This window comes from Martes martes, assembly GCF_963455335.1.
Source record: "Martes martes genome assembly, chromosome: 1".
Taxonomy (NCBI): Eukaryota; Metazoa; Chordata; class Mammalia; order Carnivora; family Mustelidae; genus Martes; species Martes martes.
The window spans coordinates 212,993,669-213,008,146 of NC_137888.1; the positions used below are offsets into that span (position 1 = coordinate 212,993,669).

A 14,478-nucleotide genomic window follows, 5' to 3' on the forward strand; every position below is an offset into this window, starting at 1 on the left:
TGAAGTGAGGCTTTCTTGATCATTTTAATGCAGACGCTTTCAAATGTGTATCATTGAAGTTAGTGGGAACGAAGACTACAAGGTACTGAGCGTCCCCATTTCACAGATGTGCAAACTGAGACTCGGACCGAGAGGCTAGTCGACCAGGCTTTCCCTGATGCAGATCCAGCATTGGAAAATTAATTTCCCGTTCCAGAGCCCGGAGCCCATCCCATGACACGGTAGCAACACGCGGCCAGGAAACAAAAGTGTTCCTAGGGCACCCGCCCCGGAGCTCGAACCGCCACCTCAGCTGGACCAGGTTAGGCTCAGGCCCCCGGGAAGCTCCGGCCACGAGGCAGCGCCCCCTGCGGGCCGCAGTGCGCAGGCGCGGCACGCCCGTCCCGCCCCCGCCCCCCTCCACGTGCGGCGCACACCTCGCGCTCCCCTCCGCCGGGCTCGCCTCGCGCCTCCCTCCCTCCCTCCCACCGCCCCTCCGGTTCGGGCTTCCCATTGGCTGGGGGCTTCGTCCCTCCGACCGCAGCCCGGCAGGCCCCCGCCAGGCAGGAAGTCCCGCCCCAGGAGCGGCCGTCCGCGCTGCAGATTAGCCCAGGCGGCTGTCAGTCGGGGCGGCAGGCCAGAGTCGGCGGCGGGGGCCCGCGGTCGGTGCGCGACCCGGACTGGCGGTGGTTTCCGGTTCCGCGGGGCTGGCGGGCGGGCGGGCAGCCGGGAGCGGCGGCGGCGGCGGCGCCTGACAGACAATGAGGGCGGCGGGGCGGCGCTGAGCGGCGGCGGCGGCGAGCGACGCGGGGCCCGGGGGCGGGGCGGGGCGCCAGCCATGGACAATCAGGTGAGGAGCGGCCGCGCCGCCCCAGCGCAGCCCGCCGCCCGCCCGGTCCCCTCCCTCCCTCCCACGACCCGCCCGCCCGGCCCTCCTCGGTCCCGGCCTCCCCGCCCACGCTCAGCTCCCGCCCGCCCCGCTTTGTGCTCGCCTGCCGCTCCCCCGGCCTTTATGTGGGGCGGGGGCGCCCCTCCCCCATCCGCGACCCCGGCCCGGCCAGAGCCCCTCGGACTTCTCTGGGGATCCGGACCTGGCCCAGCGCAGAGCCCCCTGAGATGCCCCCCCCGGGACCGCAGCCCGGCGCAGACCCCCCTGGGATGCCCCTGGTGATCCCAGTCCAGCCCAGAGCCTTCTGGGACGCTCCCCGGGACCCCGGCCCGGGCCACAGCCTCCACAGGCGGCTCAGACTCCCCCGGGACTGCTCCTGAGACTTCAGCCCAGCCCAGCACCCTGTGGGACGCTCCTCGGGCCCCTGAACCAGCCCAGAGCCCCCACAGGTGGCCTAGAAGCCCCTGAGACGCCCTTTGGGACCCCAGTGCGGCCCAGAGCCGCTTGGATCCCAGCCCACTCCAGAGTCCCCGCAGGCACCCCTGGGGACTCCAGCCCGGGCCAGAGAGTCCCGCAGCTGCCCTGGGACCCTTCCGATTGTCAGGTCTGGGCCGTACCACCCTTCTTTGGGTCCAGGGCCTGTCTCCTTTTTTCTCCGGACCCTCGGCCCTGAGCCTCTTCAAACTCCCTGAGCCCGCAGCCTAGTGCTGCTTCTTCCTTAAACCGAGTGCTGGGGTTTGAATCCCCCCACACCTCCCGGAATCCCCGGGACCTTGGTGCGGCCTCCTGCTTCCTCAAACCTAGGCCCACCTGAAGCCTCCTTAACCCTCATTCTCTCCAGGACCGAGCCTTCTCTCCCCCTTGATCTTGCCACTGCCTTAGCCTAGGTGACCGTTTTCCCTTGAACTCTGGCTGGGGCCTGGGTTTTGCCCACAATGACCCAGGCCTGCGTTGAGCTCACCCCCTCAGCCCGACCACTTTGGACCGGGCTTGCTTCCTCGGAGGCTTTGACCCCCGACTACCCCCCCGCCCCCAACCCTTTTTTCCTCAGCTCCCTCTGGTTTCAGGCCCTGTTAAGTCTCTCGGCCCCTAGAGCCTGAAGGGCTCTCTTTCACCTTCAGACCTTTCTCTTGGACCAGGCCCAGGGGCATTTTCTGCTCTGACCTGGAGCCCCCGAGCCTGTCAGACCCCAGATGGCTCACTCCCCTCAGCGTGGGTCCTCTGTGCCTCTGCAACCCTGATATACCCTTCCCCACACTTCCCCCCAGTCCAGATCTCAGTCTGCCTCTTTCACCCTCAGCTGGCTTCCCTTGGCGGACCCCCAGGTCCCCAGCCTCCCGTACGTGTCTCCTTGCATTCAGGGTCTCCCACTTCCTCCCAGCATCCCCAGGCCTGGCGTTTTGGTTTTCAGCCACTCTCCTCTCCCCACAGCCCAGCCCATATCCCTTCCTTCCCCAGCATCTTAGAGCCTTGCTCCAAACTCAGAGTGGCTCCCCAGCCTCCATGAACTCTCCCCACGGCCCCTTTCCCTCCACCTGGAAACCCGGAGTCAACTCAGTCAGTTTTAGTAAACCTGAGGCCTTTCAGGCCCTGGTCCCGCCTTCAGCAGCTCTGCACGTCTTCTTTCCAGTGCCCACGCCCCTTCCCCTCTCAAGCCCAGGATTGGTATGGCCCCCAACATGGGGTCATTTATTTCTTCATCCTTGCCCACTGCCCCTGGGCTTCCAGGGGCACGAGGCCAGGAAGGGCGGTGGTGTGGGGCTCTGGGGGCGGCCGCTGAAATCTGCAGTTGGTGAGGGCAGGTTGGGGCGTCCCTGGCTGCTGGCGCCACCGAGGCGGCTCTGTCTGGTAAGGTGCTGTGTGGCGGTGAGGTTTCAGGGGCCCGTCCCGGTCAACTGTGGTGGTACAGGATCACTGTGGCCTTTCTCTTGAGAGGTGGGGTAGAGTTTAGAGCTGTTGAATGGTGGATTTCTGTAGCGTGGTGTGAGTTCACTTCTCTCAAAGGGACTGAGCTTGTTGCTCCCAGCCTGTGCTGAATTAAAAAACAAAAGAGAATATACCTTCCGTGCCCACTTTTTCCCCACCCCCCGTGGGAAAGTCTTGTTGGGTACCACGCAGGCATAGAATGTGACTCCCGCCTGTCGCCCCACCTGCTAGTCCCCCGGGAGATATCTTCAGCCCAGATGTGTCCATTCCCCTGTGATTTGCCGGGCCCTGGCTGTCTGGGTTGCTGTCATTTATGTAAGTGGAATGGTGGGGATAGGTGGCATTCTTGGCCGTGACGGAGGGAGAGAACAGTCCTGCTTGAGTGGACTGGTGATCACTCTTGGGCTAGGAGAGAGACCGCCACTGCCCAGTGGGCAGCCGCTAGCGCCTGTGGCTGTTGACATTCACGTGCATGAGAATGAAAAAGTCAGTTTCTCGGTGGCACCAGCCACATTTAAGTGCCCATTAACCACCGCTCCTGAGCTGTTGGCCGCCTTCATGGGCAGCTCAGAGACACAATAGTTCCATCATGGCAGAAAGTTCCATGGGCCAGTGCTTGTCTAGATCCTTACAGAAGTATTTGCAAATGAAACTGATCCCAAAGGAAAGTATGTGGCACTTTGTAGTCTGATTCTCTATTCCTGGCTGCATTTCTGCCAATCTGGGAGAGGCCTGGGAGCTCTGTCCCTTCCTGACAGAGGTGGCACTCCCTGGGAAGACAGGAGGGAATGGTGTCCTTTACCCAAGTGGGTGAGTTGGCACTGACTGTTCCAGAATGACTTTAGTGCGTGGAAAATGCTTTGAATTCACCAGAATCTTGGCTTTCTCTTTCTCCCTTGAGATGCCCCAGACCTGTAAATGCCTCAGCCTGATGGGAAACAACAGGACTTTCCCCTAAGGGCCCCTTGCCCCACTTGCTTTGGGAGGGTTTCATTCTCTTTACTTCCCTGCCATATTCTCTAGAACTTTCAGGCTCAGCTAAGAAGGGGGATTCTGCATTTTTTTTTAAATGTATTTATTTGACAGAGCTCATAAGCAGGCAGGCAGAGAGAGAGAGAGAGAGAGGAGGAGGAGGCACGCTCCCCGCTAAGCAGGGAGCCCGATGCGGGACTTGATCCCAGGATCCTGAGATCATGACCTGAGCCGAAGGCAGAGGCTTTAACCCACTGAGCCACCCAGGCGCCCCGGGATTCTGCATTTTATTCTAGGCTCCTAACTTCTCAGCATTGAAATCCTTTCCCCATGGCCTGAAAAAGTCTTTTCTGTTTCCCTTTTCCCTGACTTTAACCCATCCATTTGATTTCCTCAACCCTCAGTCCGGACTTACAGGTCCATTGTCTGTGGTGTTTGTGTTTTGGGGGGTCACGTCTGGGAGACATGGAGGGTGTGGAAGGGTGGGCATGGGTGAAGGCAGAGCAGATGGTGAGAACATGGAGAAAGGAGGCTGGAGACTGTGTCTCTGGGCACAGAAGTGGCCTAGGCTGCTGGGGGTGGTGTCAGCACCTGAGTGGTCCTGTTCTCGGTAGGACCGGGGAGCACTCCCTTCACAGAAACACGGAGCCTGTCACCTGAGGTGGGCAGCCAGCCCATTGAATCACACAGTTGAAATGATGCTTGCTGATTGTCCCAAGTTCAAATGTGAGATACACTACTGTGGAGCATCCTCTGTTGTTCCAGAAGGGGAGGTTTGTTTCTGACAGCGATGGTCCAGTTTATAGAGAGGGAAATGGAGGCTCAGGAGGGTCCCAAGAGGAGTCAGGACCAGGTGGGATTCCTAGGTGACTGTGTCCTTTTCCCAGACCTTGGAGAGAAACGCTCAGATTTGCACAGAGCGCTGACTGCAGGGTGACAGGATTCTCCCTGACCCAGCTCTCAAACTGTCGCTGGGCAGTTGACCTGCTGAGTGGCTTGTCCTAAAGTTAGTACGTTGTATAGTTTTTGAGGTAGGAACCAGAATTCTCTTCACCTTTATAACCATCATAATTCTTTTCTTTCCCTTTTTTCTGCCCCTAAGATTGATTTATGTTAGAGAGCGAGAGCATGAGAGTGAGTGAGCTGGTGGGGAGGGGTAGAGGGAGAGATAACCTCAAGCAGACTCCCCGCTGCGCAGGGAGCCTGATGCAGGGCTTGATCCCACAACCCTGAAATCAGGAGCTGAGCCGAGATCAAGAGCTGGACGCTGAACCCGCGTCCCCTTATCAGTCATCGTTTCTAACTCAAGTTTTGCACTTCGCTTTGCCAACTGTTGGTTGAATAAAAGTAACTAGGAATCAGTCGCTGTGTAACCAGGCCCACCTGGCGTGCGGTTGGAAGCCTTGATTAGGGTTGTGCTCCTTCAGAGCACGCTGCTTTCTGGAGAACTTTGTGGCCAGCGGGTGCACCATCCCCGCAGCTGCGGGCGTGAGAGTCGGGACACGTGTGTAGCATAAACCCTGCCCCAGCCTCTCTGGCCGGCTGGCAAGGCTCAGTCTTCCTGGGAACCTGCAGACTAAGGACTGGGGGTGTCACTGCATCTCCCCATGGTCGGCACACTTATCCTTAGTTTCTAGGGAGACATTCACCAAGCCCCTTCTCGTCCTTTTGTCATTAACTTTACGCCCTAGGCCAAAGGGATGAGGCCAGACGAGGAGCGCAGGTACTAGCCACCCTCCCCCCTCCCAGTCCCTGCCGTGTGTCACTGGTTAGAAGACCAGAGCCTAGTGCAGGGGTTGTGAGAGCTCCTTTGGCTTTGTCCCCACCTCTGGGAGGGCAGTCTTCGGCTTGAGAGGATTGTCACTGAGGGATCCCCATCATGTTCCCATCTTCCTCGTGTTCTGAGCGACGGCTGCTCTTAAATCCCCCGGCCAGGTCTGCGGGAAGAAGTTTCTGCAAAGAGCGTTTTCTCTGGTCTGGTGCTGCTGTCGCGCTGTGGGACCAGCACCTTCTCGCGCTTCCGTAGCTGTGGAGCTGCAGCGGCTGTGCCAGCAGCTGTGCCAGGCCCAGTTGGACTTGGCACGGTCCGTCTAGGCCAATGAGGGGAGAAGGCTCTTCGGTGTTCTCTCCTCCTGGGAGGGGAGGGAATTGTTGCATCTGAGGGAATTGGATACGGTCGCCAAACTCCAGGCATAATTATACCCCTCAGTAAAGTATGCAGTCCCAGAGGAAAGGGCATCTGTTGAAGAGAATTCCCACAAGGAAATCAGGGGAACTCTTACAGATAAACTTGTTAAAGACCTGCCTTTGGGGGCCCAGGCTGAGGGCAGGGTCCCTGGGACGCAGAAAGAATCCAGTGAGGAAAGGCCTTTGATGCAGCAGAGCTGTTGGAGGGAGGCTGGCCCTCTGCCGGGCGCTGGCCGTGTGAGTTCGCACTTGGGGGGATCTGTCCTGTCCAGTGAGAAAGTGCCCTCTGGGGTCTGTGTGCCTGGCCCGCAGGGCATGGGATCACCACCCTTGGGTTCTGGTGGATCCGGAGAGAGCAGTCCCTGGCGGAGGCCCTCAGCCCAAATCCCCCCCTCCCCCCCGCCCCGATCGCCCTCAGCGCCCCACAGTTGCTCCGTCTCCATCTGAGGGCATAGAAGTGGCATAGTGAACTCTTCCCGGGCAGGCCCGAATGTTCCCCCTTTGTTCCCAGCCTTTGGAGCGGGGAATGGGTGCCAAAGAGGTTCCCAGGGTTCTGGGACATGGCGGGCACCGAGGCCGGGTCCCTCAGGCTCCTTCCGGCCGCCCACTTGGAGGTTGCACGGGGTGCCTCCGAGCAGCGGGCGGGACAGGCGGGAGGCATTCCTTCCAAAACGCTTGAGAGCTTAACCTGACTGGCAGGTGACCTCTTTATGAAGCTCGGCGCCCTTCCTGGGGAACGAGCTAACTGATTCACTTCAGTTCTTTGGCTCTGCTGCCTGGGGAAGGAGTCCAGGTTGGGGGTGGGGGACGGTGGGCAGAACCCTTGAAGGTGGAACTCGCTGAGTTGCACTAAGAAGATATCATGACTTGACAAGCCGGGATGACTGGGGCGGGCTCAGTTTCTTGCCTCTCTCCAGTTCAGGGCGCTTGAATGTCTTCCGCAGTCGGCGACTTCTTTTCTAAGACAGTCGCTCAGAATCTGAGTGACGCCACCATCTTTATTTCTTGGAAGAGTCCAGCATTCGGGGGTGGTGGGGGGAGCATTCCCCTCCTTAGCGCACCAGCGGCCGCTGTCATCGGCCCCTGGAGGCTGGGGGGTGTCCAGGCTGGGTTGGCGCCAGCCCCGGGGGCATAGATGCTGCCCGGGCAGAGCGCTGGGCACGGTGTGCCAGCGCAGCGATCGCCCAGCGCCGCTTCTCAACCTTCCTGTTTACTTTGGCCTCTGGAACGGGTGTTTTGGCGCTTCATTCTCCGTCTCTGATGGAACTGTGGTCTTCTATTCTTTCACAATAACTGCCCTGCCCCTGGCGTGCCCTGGGTAGGAGCCCCAGCCGATCAGAGCTGCTGAGAAGGCCGCCGGGTTGGTGAACGGCCGACTCTGGGGAGACCTCTCCGTCCAGAGGAGCTTAACTCCGAAGAACCGAAAATCAGTCCTTTGCCGGTGTATGGTCATGACCCTGTGTTTTTAGTCCACCTGTAAACCCCCCCCCCCGCAGTCCAGGGAATGTCTCCCGATTTCTCAAGGGGAGGACAGGTGGGCGAGAAAGGCAGAGTTTCTGTCCTGTGTGTGAGGGCGTCGGGGCTTGCAGCCCACTCGGGGTAACGTAAATACAGTTTGGGCTCGTTTCCGTGGAACGTGGCCTGTGTGCGGTGCTCTGTAGATGGATGCCTGTGGTGGATTTGAGCATTACTTGTTTATCCAGACGTTTGCTCCCTCGTCTCTAGCGTTTGGCGTGGTGTTTCCCCCTGGAGTGTCCCCTGTCGCCTGTCCTCCTCCCCCACACCCCTGCCACCGCTTGGCATCAGCAGCATCCCCCTGCCCTGGGTCTTGGGGCTGAACTTCCTTGTCTCTCCTCAGTCCACTCTTCTTCTTCTTCTTTTTTTAAACGTTTATGTATTTATTTATTATTTATATCATCTCTACCCCCAGTGGGGGACTCGAACTCACAGCTCCTGCATCAAGAGCCTCACGCTCTACCGACTGAACCACTCAGGCATGCTTCTGTCCACTCTTACGTCCTGCCAGTTCTCCCATTTCAGGCTCGTCTAAATCTCCTTTTCTAGCCACTCCCTCTGGTTGCCTCCTAGCAGGCTTGTTGTTTGTCTGTCTGTCCTTTTCTGCTTAGCCTAAACTGTACACAATTGCCGGGAAATTTTGACTCAGATACTGTTTCCTTGCATCCATCATCTGCTTACAGTTGGCTTTCATTTCTGCTGTGGGGAATCTGAATGCTCCATCCCGATCCCCACCTGTCCCTCCAGTGGCCCCGGGACCTAGAGAGCCCCTGCTTTCTCCCCTGTGGAGCCCTGCAGTGACAGATCCCAGGTTGGGGGACCTCCTACTCCGTGGTTTACAGTTGGCTCGCTAAGTGCGCGCAGCCTCCCACTAGCCTTTCCCTGCACTGGGACCCACCCTGTCCTTATCAGCATCCTTATTGGCCCTTCCCTCTTGGAAAGCACCACTTAGAATTTGCTGACCTAGGAAGGCTCTCTAGTTTAAATTATCTCTCGTATTTGATGCCTCATGTATAGTGGTTCGAAGATGGAAGTAAAAGGACGAGCTAGATGTGGTCCCTGAGGAGGCAGCAGTGAGTGGCCACAGAGCAGGGGAGCAGGGGAGCGGGGGGGCAGGCATGAAGTGCGTGCCGTGGAGGGGGTTGTACCCAGACTGCCGCAGAGCCTCCAAGGCAAGCCACCAGCTTAGGGACGGCTCACGTGCTTGTGTGTGTGTGCGTGCACGCGTGCCGCTCAACCCAGGAAACCTACATGTGGATGGCAAGACACACTCTGACTTCAAAAAGCTTAAAAAGTGAGAGACGATGAGCATCTTGGACTTGAGGAAACACACAGGCGGGAGACGGGAGGTGTGCTGAGGCGTTTGGACTTTATTCCGAGGGAGTGGGGAGCCATGGAAGGTTGAACTGGCGGAGCGATGGGCTGTGTGTGTCCTGCTTTCCTGGCAGTGACCGAGAGCGCAGGGACAGAGGGAGGACGCCGTTGTGGGGATCTGCTCCCTGGTGGGGGAAAGGGGGCGGGAATCACATAAGGTCAGCTGGAGAGAAAGGGGGTCCAGAGTACAGAGCAGGAGGTCTCTGGTGGGTGGTGGGCAGCAGCGGGGAGGGTGGTTCCCTGGAGGGGGCTTTGCTGGGGAAGTGTGAGTTGCACGCCACCCAGCACCGAGCTCTTGGCTGTCTCAGCGCTTGGGAACACGTGTCCACTTGGCCTCTGCTTTCTTTGTAACATTCTTGCATTTGATACTAGGTGTCAGGCTGTATCCATGAGGAGCCCGGGGAGGACCTTCCGAGTAGAGTGGATGTTTACTGTGGGCTCCCTGTCGGTGGTTTTGGCCCGCCCAGGCGTAAACGCTTTGTGGCTTTGTGTTCGGTGGGCTGGAACTGGCATGAGCGACCTCATACTTGGGGCGTAGCGTCACACACGTGCGTGAGAAAGGGAGCCTGGCTGCCGGGGCTGCAGGTCCGCCTGGGACCCGTCCCCCAGCTGGCTTCATCCTGGCCCCTCCATTCTGCCATTAAAACGGAAAGCGCGTGTCTGTGTGGACTCAAGTGACCCCAAGGGTCTCTGTTCCCCAGAGGCCTCCCACGGGATGGAGGAGAGGGAACACGCTTTCATCAAGGAGCTTGGGTGACCTGACCGACTAGCGAGGGCAGATGGCACAGGGGTTCAGGGAGCAGGCCCTTGGGGGACACACCTGTGCTTGAATCTGGGCCCTGCTCCCTAGCTGAGGATGGTGGGCTCAGCAGCCCAATCCTGGGGCCTCTGTTTCCTCATCTGTGGAATGAAGGAACCGCACTGTGGGTCACACTGGGAGATGTATTCTGAGAGCTCGTGGTGAGGATTCCAGCTCTGGACAGGGAGCCGCCCCCGAGAGTCAGACGTCAGAGCAGAGCCAACAGATTGTGAGCCGATGAGCTCCAGCAGTGACAGATGCTGAGAACATAGGATGTGACACAGCGTGACGGGGGTGGTGGTGGGTGCTTTCAGATTGGGTGGCTGGGGGTGGGGGGGGGTCTTCCCAGAGGAGGTGACACTCAAGCCGAGACTTCAGTGATGGGAATGAGCCGTGGAAGAGCCTAGGGAAAGAGCACCCGAGGCAGAGGGAACCGCGGGTGCCGAGGTCCCAAGATAGGAGCGAGCAGGGCTTGCTGGAGGAACTCGGGCAGGTCGTCCGGCTGGGCGGAGGATGAGGGCGAGGACGGGAGGAAACGGAGGGCCTCCAGTGGGCAGGCTGGGGAGAGAGGGCCTGACCAGCAGCTCACGCGGTGTCCAGTCCGCCGTAAGTACAGGGAGGCCCTTTGCGCTCTTGTGGGTTGAGACTCCCGTGGCTCGAGAGTCTTGTCTCTTCCTGTGGCCAGCGCTGCCCCAGCTCTGTGGGCGATGGGGTGTGATGGCCTGCAGTTCCCTGCTTTGGGCTTTTCACTGACCCGTGCTGGCCTCTCTCTCCCTCCAGTGCACTGTCCAGGTCAAGTTAGAGCTGGGACACCGTGCCCAACTGCGCAAGAAGCCCACCACGGAGGGGTTCACCCACGATTGGATGGTGTTTGTCCGCGGCCCCGAGCAATGTGAAATCCAGCACTTCGTGGAGAAAGTGGTCTTCCGGCTGCACGACAGCTTCCCCAAGCCCAAGCGCGGTGAGTGCCTCCGGCCTCGGCGGGGCAGCCCCGCGGGGACCGAGTGTTGGGACGCAACCCGTGTGTCCTCCTCCTTGGAAGTCTGGTTTCCTCCCTCTCCCCGGGAGCAGCGGGGCCCGCGCTCTGAGCTGCTGACTCGCACCCCTGTCCCTGCTGGAGGGAAGGTACCCAGCTGGGATGCGGCCCTTCTCTGACCTTCAGATAAAGTGGTTCTCCTCCCTCCTCTCCGCTTCTCCTTCACCTGATGAGTTCGCTGTAGGGAAAACCCAAAGGAGGTGGTGACTGCGTCTTGTGTCATTGTTTAGACTTGGGCTCCGAGAAGCATCCAGAGCACGTAGCCCGTGGCCAGTGGGTGGGAAGGCTGACTTACTCCCACCTGGTGAGTAATCAGGAAATTGCTTATTGGGCCTACATTTGAGGATGAGAGATGCCATTTTAAGAATTCGTGATATTTGGGGCAAGAAGCATAAAGGGTTCTCATTTCCCCGCCGTCCTGTTCTGTGTGCCTTCCCTCCCCGCTCCCCCCTCAGACTGCTGCTGGGCAGAAGGAAGGGCCTCGTGCGTGTCCTGGGCGCAGGTCCCGATGGCCTGGGGCCCAGCGGTCTGATGGGGCGGCGAGGTGGGAGCTCACCCAGCTTACAGGGTTCAGAGAACACTCCCTGGGGAATTTGGGATGAAGTTGGTGACCGTCTCCTTAGCTCTGTGGGGGCCGGCGCCACGTCTGCTTTCCTCGCCATGGAGTGCCCTGGGTGGAGTGCAGCACGTCACGGGTCCAGTAATTAACTTCTTGAACGGGTGTGTTGATAAAGGAGGGGAGGATTTTTTGCTGGAGAAGGACTTCAGGGCAGGGAGAGCCGCTGCTGAGCCCTCCGCCCCCAGTGCTGGGGACGGGGCGGGGGGGGGGGGGGACCACGCGGGAGCAAGCGTGGATGGCCTCAGGCCGAAGCAGGAGCACGGCGTGGGATCCCCTGGGGGCCGGGGCCTGTGCCAGCGAGCGGCCTGTGGTCTAGCGGGGAAATGACATCTGTTGCACATGCAGAAAGTTCTGGTTCACAAGGGAAGGCAACTGGAGATTCCTAGCGCCGTGGTAGCCATTTCTTTTTCTTCTGGTTTCTTCCGTCCGCTGTCAGCCATTCCTTTCCCTCGTTCCCGGCTCTTCACCTGGTCTCCTTTTTCTCCTTTCCCTCCTGAGTGTCCTGGAGGGGAGCAGCTGCTTACTACACCGGCAGGTGTCTGGCAGGCACCGTCAGGAACTAGAGCCCGCGGTGCTCGCCGGCAACTTCCTGCTCAGCTCTTCCCTCGTGCGGGGTCCCTGTGCAGTCTCCCCGCAGCGCCCTAACCGATGCGAGGCAGGCTCAGGAGGGCCCCGGGCACGGTCTGTGCTTTAAAGCAGGGTCTGCGCACTGGCCTGGGGCCCAGGGAGCGCCCCTGCTTGTTCCCAGCTCCCGCACGCCCCTTCGCCCCAGCGGGCCTGCTCCGTCCGCGCTGCCCTCTGGGGCTGGGCCCTCCGTGCCTCCTTAGGCAGCTTCCTCTCCAGTTCTTCACCGTCACGCTCCCCTGTCTGCTCCCCTTCTGTCTGGGGTGGCCCCGGCGGGATGTTTCCATCCACCTTTAAGCTGTTCATTTCATCTTTTGTGTCCCCCCTCCCCCCGCCCCGGGCACCCGAAGTGACACGAACGGCAGTCTGCGGTTCCCATGTACTTGCTCTGTGCCGTGCTCGTGGCAGCTTTGCTGCGTGGGGGCCCCCAGAATCCCTGCAGGCAGATGTGCTCACTGGGGTTCAGAGAGGCCCCGTAGCCCGTGGTGGTCATGTGGAGGCGGCACCTGCTAAGTTCCACGTACCTAGGAAACGGGGTGATGAGTGGAGCGCGCTCTCTGAACGCGTCAGCTCGGGGGCAGAGGTGGGATCAGTGGCCGTGGCGTGCCAGTGGCGAGGTCTGTCTGTGAGTGTGGACGCCCAAGCCCGGGGAGCCACTGCCCGGAATGTGGCCCGTTGTGACCATGGTGGTGTTGACCAAGCTCATCGTGCCGGTTGTCAGCGAGCCATGGATCAGGTTAAAGAGAGTGAAGTTCGCACAGGGCGCTCTGAGATTACACTTGGTATACTTAAAAAGTGTTTTTTCAATGAAATGGGTATTCCTAACAGACCCAACAGAAGCCTGCGGGGCAGGAAGTCTCCCTTTCTGTCTCACACTGGCCGTCCTGCCCCAGGGCACTCGAGCCCTTTGTGGATTTCTCCTTCCCAAACATCTTAAAGTAGTAGAAGCAGATTTGTTACATCTTGATTTTCCAAATTAAAATGATGTTTTTAACTTACCAGCTCTATCCTAAACTCCAGCCCTTCTCCAGCGTCTCCTCTAACGTTTTGTAGGTAAGTGATTGGTTTTCAGTGGTTGTCTTTGTGACTTTGAACAAGGAGGCCGACCCGCTGGCCTTCTGGGTCCTCTGCATCCTTGGAGGAGGACCTCTGGCTGCCACGTCAAACTCCAGGTTTCTGTGCCCAGCCGCCCACATGCTGCATGCTTCGTAGCCTTTCTCTGTGTTTTTTGTTTTTGTTTTCGTTTCTTTCCCTCCTTAGGCCCCTTTTAACAAATTATATGTGTTACTTACCTTGTCCTTCCTTCCTCCCCCCGCCGGGGGAGAGATTTATGTCTTGCCGTATGCAGTTTGCTGCTGTAACCTTAACGCTGAAAGGATACAGTAGGGGCTTACTAAATACTCACTGAGTAAATGAATGGGGACAGCCCTGTCAACTTTCGTCTGTGCTTTCTGACTTTCCACCTGGGAAGAGAAGGACCTGAGCACCCCCGTCTTTCCTTGAACCTTCTGCCCCTCCTTTTGGGGGCTGCACTTCTGCTCCCAGATTAGGGGATAATTCTGGAAGTTGGAAACCAACTGTTCTGTTGATTCTGTACATTGTTGGGCTGGTCATTGCCAGGATTTCATTTATCCTCTGAGCTCCCGCCCACCCAAAGGACAACACTCAAGGTCGTGTCAAGGTCAGATGGGTCCTTTTTATCATTCGTGGTTAAAATTTCACCCTGTTTACTTTGCTTCCTGTTTGGACATAACTTTGAATAATTTGCTTCTACCCTCTTTTCCCCCTTGTGTTGTTCTTCAACATCCAAAGCGCTTTGCTTTTTTCACATCCTCTTGATCATTTCCTTTATTTGGTGGAGTCCGCACCCACCCACCACTCCCCCCCCCCCCCCCCCCCCCCGCTATTTCATTCTGGTTCTCCGCATCTTCCTTCTCTAATTAGGACTGGCAGCTGTCAAGGCCACCTCCTAGCCGTTACCCTGGGCCTTTATTGCTCTCCTGGGGGAATCTGTTTATTACCCTGTGTTTTGGCTTGTTGTTTTACTGGAGTCATTTCCAGAGTCCCAAGAGACTAATTACTGAAGCAGTTTCTGAAGAGAGGCACGTGGGACGTAAGCTCTGACTCCCGTGCACTGGAAAGCGCCACTACTCTGTGTCACACTTGACTGATAGTCTGGCTGGGTATAATACTTCCGTGGGAGACCGCAGTCGCGGAGCCTTTAATACTGCTTCATCGTCTTCCAGGGGCTCCGGTGCTCGTTCTGATGCTGCTGGGGGGGCTGCCTTCATGTTTGTCTGCTTTCCTCTAGGAGCACTTTGGGACCTTCTATAGCATTGTTTCGGGGTCCTTCTGTTGTTCTTTTTGTTATTAATGTGGGATATTTGGTGTCTTTCTTTCTTTTTTTTTTTTAAGATTTTATTTATTTATTTGACAGAGATCACAGGTAGGCAGAGAGGCAGGCAGAGAGAGAGGAGGAAGCAGGCTCCCGCTGAGCAGAGAGCCCGATGCGGGGCTCGATCCCAGGACCCCGGGATCATGACCTGAGCTGATGGCAG

General features: G+C 58.5%; 1 protein-coding gene across 2 annotated transcripts in view; it reads left to right on the forward strand.

Moving 5' to 3' along the window:
- The first annotated feature begins 712 nt into the window (after positions 1-712).
- Positions 713-14,478, forward strand: part of MLLT1 (MLLT1 super elongation complex subunit) — a 64,396-nt gene continuing 50,630 nt past the window's right edge. For both annotated transcript variants that reach the window (XM_080801393.1, XM_080801394.1), the window contains exons 1-2: positions 713-829; positions 10,422-10,602. In XM_080801393.1, the coding sequence (XP_080657519.1) occupies positions 818-829; positions 10,422-10,602 (193 nt within the window). In that variant the 5' untranslated portion in view covers positions 713-817. The remainder of the gene's footprint in view (positions 830-10,421; positions 10,603-14,478) is intronic.